The sequence below is a fragment of the Perognathus longimembris genome, chromosome 17, assembly GCF_023159225.1.
Source record: "Perognathus longimembris pacificus isolate PPM17 chromosome 17, ASM2315922v1, whole genome shotgun sequence".
In the NCBI taxonomy this organism is placed as follows: domain Eukaryota; kingdom Metazoa; phylum Chordata; class Mammalia; order Rodentia; family Heteromyidae; genus Perognathus; species Perognathus longimembris.
Window position 1 is genome coordinate 17,305,092 of NC_063177.1, and position 9,053 is coordinate 17,314,144.

At 50.8% G+C, this 9,053-nt stretch overlaps 1 protein-coding gene across 1 annotated transcript; it reads left to right on the forward strand.

The window, feature by feature from the left end:
• The first annotated feature begins 1,392 nt into the window (after window positions 1-1,392).
• Window positions 1,393-5,050, forward strand: C17H17orf97 (chromosome 17 C17orf97 homolog). The gene is given in 4 exon segments (XM_048366080.1): window positions 1,393-1,555; window positions 1,558-1,599; window positions 4,588-4,881; window positions 4,884-5,050. Coding segments are annotated over 4 exon segments (666 nt in total).
• Window positions 5,051-9,053: the final 4,003 nt, after the last annotated feature.

Sequence of the window (9,053 nt, forward strand, 5' to 3'; positions counted from 1 at the left end):
AAGGAAAGAGGAGGAGGAAGGAGGAGGGAGGGAGAGAAGGGAGGAGGAGGAAGGAGGAGGAGGAAGGAAGGAGGAGGAGGAAGGAGGAGGAGGGAGGAGGAGGAGGAAGGAGGAGGAGGAGGAGGAAGGAGGAGGAGGAGGGGGAAGGAAGGAGGAGGAAAGAGGAAGAGGAAGGAGGAGAAGGAAGGAGGAGGAGGAAGGAGGAAGGAGGAGGAGGAGGAAGGAAGGAGGAGGAGGAAGGAGGAGGAGGGAGGAGGAGGAAGGAGGAGGAGGAAGGAGGGAGGAGGAGGAGGAAGGAGGAGGAGGAGGAAGGAGGAGGGGGAAGGGAGGAGGAAGGAGGAGGGAGGGGGAGGAGGGAGGAGGAGGGAGGGGGAAGGAAGGAGGAGGAGGAAGGAGGAGGAGGAAGGAGGAGGAGGAAGGAGGAAGGAGGAGGAAGGAGGAAGGAGGAGGAGGAAGGAAAGAGGAGGAGGAGGAGGAAGGAGGAGAGGGGGGAGGAGGAGGGAGGAGGAGGAGGAAGGAAGGAGGAGGAAGGAAGGAAAGAGGAGGAGGGAGGGTGAGGAGGAGGAAGGAAGGAGGAGGAGGGAGAAGGAGGAGGAGGAGGAAGGAGGAGAAGGAGGAGGAGGAAGGAAGAGGAAGGGGGAGGAAGGAGGAAGAGGAAGGAGGAGGAAGGAGGAGGAGGAGGAGGCAGTCCATTGGCTAGTGGTGACCCAAGGCCTGTACCCTAATCATAGCTACTCCTGAGGCTGAAACCTGGAGGTTCACTGTTCAAAAGTCTGCTTAACCAGTGAACAGTGGCTCAAGCACCAGCTGTGAATAAAGAAAGTCCAGCCTGAGGTCCTGAGTTCAAGCTCCAATACTAACTTCCCCCCCCAAAAAAAAATTTTTAGGAAGAAATAGCATTTTTTATTTTATTTCTTGCCAGTCCTGGGGCTTGAACTCAGGGCCTGAGCACTGTCCCTGGCTTCCTTTTTGCTCTGGGCTAGCACTCTGCCACTTAAGCCACAGCACCACTTCCGGCTTTTTCTATACACAAGTGGTGCTGAGGAATCAAACCCAGGGCTTCATGCATGCTAGGCAAGCACTCTACCGCGAAGCCACATTCCCAGCCCAAGAAATAGCATTTTAGATGGCACAGGTATGAACAGACCCCAGAATTTAGAATCTCTAGCCACAAGCTGGCATCCACAGCGGCTGAAACCGTCGGAAACACGCATGCGCACAACTAGGCCCGGGGCTCAGCCCCTGGAAGCGGTGGCGGTCCCATCGCGCATGCTCCCCGTGGTGGGCGCGGTCGCCATGGAGACGCGTGGTTCGGGCCGAGCAGTCGGCGCCGGCAGCCGGCTCCGCGGCGAGGTCTGGCTGCCCCAGCGCAGGTCGCGGTCCAGCTGGCGGATGGCCGGCCGTGGTGGGGCTGGGGCGGGGGAGTTCGGCGAAGACGGGGAGGATAATGACGAGGAAGAGGAGGTGCGGGCGGGCGGCGCTGGCTCGTCCCCGGGGTCCAGGCTGCCCCCCATTGCGGGAACCACCACACAGCTGACCAAACGGAAAGTGAAGAGGAAAAGAAGAAAAAGAAGACCAAAGGGTCTAGCAAGGGGGATGGTAAGAGGAACAGCGGGTGTGGCTGCTGCAGCTCCTATACCTGAGATCACTCTCCCTGGACCACCCTTCCGGGCCCATCTCTCTCCCTGCAGACCACACTGTCAGACCAGAACCAGAAGCTCGGCAGGCCCAGAGCCCCCACCCCCTCCTCCACGCCTCTGGGTGGCACAGTGCTGACCCTGTGTGCTCAGAGACCCTCCACCCAGGAGCACAGATACCCCCACAGACCAGTTGTACCCCCCAATACTGCACAGAAACCCCACATTCTGCCTTGGGAATTCTCAATATCCAGAGTCCTCAACCCCATCTCCTCACTGGCCAACACAGAGACTTGGTTTTACACAAACACCCTTTTCAACTTCCTAGTTCTGCAGCCCAAACTCACATCCTAAACACACTCTTGCTTCAGGAATTTCAAGCCCTCCTTCAGAGACCCACCCCACTCCCTCCCCCAGACTGACTCCACTTAAAGACACTACCTGACTATACTCACTCCCATATGGAAACACAGGCTCCTTTCCTCCCAGGCCCCTCTGTGAGTGTTAAGAACACTTGCTGCCAGGTGCCAGTGGCTCACACCTGTAATCCTAGCTACTCAGGAGGCTGAGATCTGAGGATTGAGGTTCAAAGCCAGCCAGGACAGCAAAGTCCATGAGACTTATCTCCAATTAACCACCAGAAAGCTGGAAGTGGTGCTGTGGCTCAAGTGGTAGAGGGCTAGCTCTGAGCTAAAGAGCTCAGGGACAATGCCCAGGCCCAGAGTTCAAGCCCCAGTACCAAAAACAATCCTCCCTCTTTTGAGACTCTAACTCCACTTAGCTAGCAAAACAAAACTAGACTGGAAGTGTGGCTCCAGGGGTAGGGTGATAGCTGTGAGTGTAAAAGCAGAGAGCTTGAGGCTCTTAGTTCAAGACTCATACCAGCACTAAAAAAGAACTGTACACCCCATCCACACCCCCACACCACTCTGGGGCTGGGATGTATGTAGCTCAATGCCAAATCACTTGCCTAGCAAGTACAACCTCCTAGGTTCGATTCCCAGTTCCAAAAAATAAAAGGTGTGTGTGTGTGTGTGTGTGTGTGTGTGTATACAGTTAAAAGAACCCCTCCTGTGTAGACTCCACTCACTATCCACCAAGGAGCAACCTTGGACTTAATAGATAGCAGAATACCAGTCACTGCCACAACCTTTTATAATCCCTAACTCCCTTCCTTCAAAGCAGCACCTTATAGTGATAGGCCACCACTGAATGCTAAGATGCAGCTTCTCCACTGTAGGCACATTCACACAGATACCATTAGACATTCACATGCATGGATTCCCCCCCCCCCCAAAAAAAAAACCCCCTCTACTGGGAACTGGATGTTTTTTCTGCACTGGAATCCACACAGGCACTTGGTTTCTTACCAATCCCTTCATAGGTGTATACACAACACCTGCCACAGACCCGGTCCCTCCCCTTCTCCAAGCTCCTCTCCTAGAACCCCCAGATGGCTCATTGGAGCCCCTGAGTACCCACTGGAGAAGAGAGTGCAGCCATGACAGGGAGGGCCCTATTCTGAGTGCTGGGAATCTCTGGTCACCTGTGTGGTCGACTTTATTTCAGTGGCTTTGGCCTTCAAGGAAGGGGCTCTGACCTCCCGTCCTGCTAGTCCTGGCTGGTGTTTCTGGCTCTGGTGTGCAGAGCTGGGGACGAAGGAGCAGCCATCCTCCCCCCCCACCCCCCTGCCCCAAGTCAGCCTTGTTGTTTGGGAAGGGGACAAAGACTTGGAAAGGTTAGAATTGCTTCATCAGGTAGAGTCATAATAAAAAGGCAAAAAAAAATATTATTTTTTTGTTAAATAAAAGAAATCTAGTGCAAAAGGCAGGAGGCTCCCTGTGTATCTGCAAAGCCAAGCCAGAAAGTTTATTGTCTTTGGGGTGTAGCTTTTGGCTGTAGATTTTACGGTGGCCATGTGGCATGTACCTCAGACTGTCAGCAGGGGACACCAGATAGTTTCAGAAAGGAGTAAGGTAAGAACAGATCATGATAGGGGTTTTATCACCCCTCTTTTCCTTTTCTCTTTTCCTTTTTCCCTTTTCCCTGGGGGGGGGGGGATATGTTCCACCACACTCCCCCAAGGAGAAACAGATGACCTGATGAGCAAACCACAACTTGGGGTTTTACATATGTATCTTGTAATTTGAAGTGCTATCAATGTGAAGGAGAGAAAGGAAGAAAGAAAGGAAAAGATGTCCAGGTGTTGATGGCTCATACCTGTAATCCTAGCTACTCAGAAGATTGAGAGCTGATGACTGAGATTTGAAGGCAGCCTGGGCAGAAAAATCTGAAAGACTTTTATTTCTAATTAACCAGTAAAAAGCTGAAAGTGGAACTGTGGCTCAATTGGTAGAGCACCAGAGTTCATACTGGGCACCAAAAAAATAGCAGGGGTGGGGGGTGTGGGAGGGAGAAAGAGGAGGAGGGAGAGAACAAGGCACACCGCAGAAGTATTTCCTGGTTTGGCCTCCTATCCACTTCGCCAGTCAGATTAGGGAGCATTTCTGTTCTCCATCTGTTCCATCATAAAACGTCTAGACCAGTGGTAGAGTCATAGCCTCCTAGGCCTGGAAAGCACGCTGGTGACGTGTGGTGAGGTGGGAGGGGGAGGAAGGGGGGGCACAGGGCATAGTGGAAAGAAAGGGCACAGGGAGCCAGGCCAGCCTCCAGATCTCCCACTCCCTGTATGACACTGACAAATTCATGATGCTCTTGGGGCCTCTGGGCTCCAGGGCTGGGGTGTAGATTAGCATGCCAAAAGCAGGGGGCGGAAATCTCCTCCTGCCCCCTTAACAACTGACAAAACTCTGCAAGCTGTGGAGTGGGGGGTGGGGTGGGGATGGAGGAAAAAGAGCTCCCTGCCCCCCCCCCGTAGTTTTTTGGGGCATCTTCCCAGGCTGGGGGCAGAAAGGGCTATAGACATTAACCACCTTCTTCCTCCACTCAGCAGATAAACACCAGAGTCGAGGCCTGAAGACTCAGACCCTTTCCTCATCCTTCCAGGACATTTTAAGTCCCAGCAAAGGCCACAGCCCCAAGGAAGAAAGCCAACACAGCTCCCCCTCCTCCCACACCATGACGTTCCCCCATTTTGCTGAAGTAGAAAAGGACCTCTCGAACCAGGTCAACGAAAGTCTGCGCTGGGATGGAATTCTCACCGACCCAGAAGCAGAGAAGGAAAGGATTCGGATCTATAAACTGAACCGGAGGAAGCGTTACCGCATTTCAGCCCTCAAGGGCTTCCTTCAGATCCCAGCCCCGAGGAGACCCTTGACAACTTACTTTGCCTCTCAGACAAAGACTGCAGCCCCAGTGGTAGCCAGACACCCTCCAACGCAGACCCCCACTTGGAAGGCAACCTTACCACAAAGCTCACACCGGATGATTTAGCTAGTGATCCGGCAAAGTAAAATCTATTCACTTTTTCACTAGGGCTAACCAGCTCCTCCTCCTCCTCCTCTTCCTCCTCCTCCTCCTCCTCCTCCTCCTCCTCCTCTCCCTCCTCCCCACCTCCTCCTACAAGTCTATATGTCTAAACAAGAGAAAAGGAATCAGACCTGTCTCTGTCCAGTATGTGGAGGAAGCCAGCCTCTCCTTTGCCAATATGCCTGTATATGCCCAGGAAAAACACATGCCCGACCATCAGCCATTTAGGAAACATAGTGCTTTACAGAACTGCTTTTTTTCTTAAATAAACTAGCATTTCTGTTTGTTATTTAATGTCTCATTGCAGCTTGATACTACTCTCTGCCCCTGAAAAGAAAATATAGAGATTATGCATCTTCTGTTATTTTTATTTAGATTTTTTTTTTGGCAATAGTGAGGGTTGAACTCCAGGTCTTATGCTTGGCAGGTAAATGCTCTGTCACTTGAACTGAACCACACCTCAGTCCTTGTGCTTTTCGTTTGTTCTTTAGATGGGATTTCATGCCTTTTTCCTGGGCTAACCTTGGACTGATTCTGCTACCTCCACCTCTTGAGTAGCTAAGACCATTGATATGCACCACCACACCTACTTTTTGGTTGGGTTTTTTGTTTTGTTTATTTGTGTGTGTGGTGTGTGTGTGTGTGTGTGTCTGTGTGCATACATGCTCTGATACTATAGCTTACTATACCACTTATCCTAAATGTATATCCCTTCCTTCCACAGTATTTATTTTTGTTGAGTGAGCACTGTGGATTGTCTTGGTTTGTATTCATTCAGCTGCAGGCCCTGAGGTAGGAATTCAGATACCAGGAGATTATTCGGGAGGTGAAGGAAGGCCAACCAGAGCAGAGAACCAGCCAGGCGGCAGTGTTAATCCAGCTTTCCCACTGTATCACTTTATCCCACAGTGAGGGTGGGAAGTAATTCAAAGCCCAGCATTCTCCCCTCCATGGCAGCTGAGGGGGAGAGGGCTGGGGGCCCCCAAGGCTGGACTCCCCAAGGCATTAGCAGAGGGCTGGTGTTAAATTAATCTCCCTCGCTGGCTGTGAATATCCTGGCTTTTTTTTTTTTTTTTTTTGCTTAAACTCAGGGCCTGGGCACTGTTCCTGAGCTTCTTTTGCTCAAGGTGAGCACTCTACCATTTGAGCCACAGCACCACTTCTGGCTTTTTCTGTTTATGTGGTACTGAGGAATCGAACCCAGGGTTTCATGCATGCTAGGCAAGCACTCTACCACTCTGCCACATTCCCAGCCCATCCTGGCATTTCTAGCTTGCCACACTTTGGGGACTGGGAAACCTACTTCAGTTCAAGGATAGGGGACACAAAGATGCAGGCTGACAGGTGCGAAGGCAAGTGTAGGGCCCTGGATCCCTGGATTTACATCATTTGCCTGAAGAGACAGAGTAGAAGTCTAAGATGAGGTCCCTGTCTTCCAGGAGCTTAAAGTGCTGGGGGGTAGACAAAGATATACAGCCAGTATGAAACCTCCCAGGATGCTGCTTTGAAGGCTAAGCACAAGTGCCTTGCGTCCCTGCTAGCCCTCAGCTGACAGAACAGCCTTCTTGCCCTTCCTGAAGGGGGCCACTTGCAATTTCCAGTGTGTGTGTGTGTGTGTGTGTGTGTGTGTGTGTGTGTGTGTATGTGTATGTGTGCTGTAATATAATACAGAAAAATATCCTGAGAGGTCTTGTTTTGTTTGAGGCAAGGTCTCTGTCCCAGGCTGGCCTTGAGCTTGAGATCCTCCTGCCTTAGCTCCTAGTACTGGGATTACAGGCATGTATCATCATGCCTGCTGTCTGGAAAGAACTTTAGGGAAAGTTCTCTCATGCTTTGGAATGACTAGCAACTTAGCCTGGTGAAGACCCCCAAAACAGACAGGAACAGCCCTTGCTGTGACGAGAGCAGGCCTATTCTCTGTGTTGCCCATGGAAAGGAAAGGGCAAAACCCGAAGTGTGTTCATGCTCAGCTTGGGACCATCCAGGTGCCCTCGAGTATCAAGGGAAAGATAGAGCTGAACGCCATCTCCTATGTCCTCTAAAGCAGCTGCCGCGGCTGGAGCCAGGTTGCATAGAGGAGTCACGGGCCACACAGGAAGTGCCTTGGAAGACTGGCAATGGCTTCCATTGGTGGGGAGGTATGGAGAAGGTGCCCAGGGATGGTCTTGTTGCCATGGAGTCGTGCATACGATTATGAGTTTCAACTTTAGGGCTGACTTTATCTCTTCTTCACCATCCCTTATGTTCTTCAATACCTTAGTGTGGTAGAACCAAAATGCAGTAATTAGGTAAAGCATCTAGACCAGTGTCTGGCACCTAGAGAGCACTTGATCTATTGAGAGGTTTGACGCACTGACATATTAGGTGGGGACATGGTCCTGAATGCCAGTGTGGATCTCACCGCATGGAGGGGTGAGCTTCACAACATACACATGGCTGCGGTGGGCAATCAGCAGATTGTACTATTCAAACAAACCACACAAACCTTGCCTGGCAAAGGGAGGGGGTCACAGACATAGGAGGATGCAGCAAGGGTCTGAAAGGAGGGTGGTGCTAGGCGGGGTGGGGGTGGGGTGGGGGGGGTGTTGACCAGATGGACCTGGAATCAAATGGGAATCTGTGCTGAAGAAAGAAATAGAGGAAATTGGGGAAAATAATTTTCCCATAAAACACAGAAATGGCTCCAACTCAAAATACCTTGGGTTAGACATTTGGGTTTTTTTTGTTTTGTTTTGTTCTTGCCATAGGGCTTGAACTCAGGGCCTGGGCACTGTTCCTTTTTTCACTCAAGATTGGCGGCCTAGGGCTGGGAATGTGGCTTAGTGGTGAAGTGCTTGCCTAGCATGCATGAAGCCCTGGGTACCACATAAACAGAAAAAGCTGGAAGTGGCACTGTGGCTCAAGTGGTAAAGTGCTACCCTTGAGCAAAAAGAAGTCAGGGACAGTGCTCAGGCCTGAGTCCCAAGCCCCAGGACTGGCCAAAAAAAAAAAAAAAAAAAAATTGGCGGTCTACCACTTGAAATATATCTGTACTTCTGGCTTTTTGGTAGTTAATTGAAGTTAATTGAAAGTCTGACAGACTTTCCCCTCAGGGCTGGTTTCAAATCTCTGTTCTCACAATCTCAGCCTCCTGAGTAGCTAGCATTACAAGTGTGAACCACGGGAGCCCAGCTCTGAGTTAGACATTTGAAGGCTTTTCTCACACTCAGGCTGTATCCATGAGTACTTGTTCACTAGCAATGAGAAGAAAACATCTTGAGAATCAACTTGTGGACAAGCAGATTAGAAAGCCAAGTCCCCGGTTTGCTCTGGCTTCAAGCACGGCTAGATCCAGAAGTTACACTGTGTCTCAAAATCTCTCTCTGTCTCTCTCTGTCTCTGTCTCTGTCTCTCTGTCTCTCTCTCTCACACACACATACACACACACACACACACACACACACACACACACACTCCCCTCTCGATTACTTCATCACCTCTGTCAGCTTCATGTCCAGTCCAGTTCTCAACACAGATGGCCAAGGGGGGCCACCCATACCCTTACAGTCCTACAAAGAAAGCACTTCCTCCCAACCCAGTATCCTTGTTAACTCCAGAGCTGGTCTTCAGCCTGATGAGGATTTCCCATCTCTGAACAATCATAGCTGTCAAGGAAATGAAGCACTTAACAGGTGCACAGACTTAGAATATGGAGAGAATCCCACTGGATATGTGATCTGAACAGATTGCTATAGAATCTATATGGTCTCAGTTCCCTTGAGTCATGGGAAGTTAGGAAGTGAAAAGGTTTTCCATCAAACTACAAAATACTCCTCCCCTCTTTTTATTTTTTTAATGTGTATATGGGGGGGGCGGGGGGAAAGGACAAGGTCTTCCCATACAGCCCAGGCTAGCTTCAAATGCACATCATCTTCCTGCCTCTGGCTCCAGAGTGCCGAGGATTACAGGCGTGTGTACCACCACACCCAGCTCGGAATGATTCCGTTT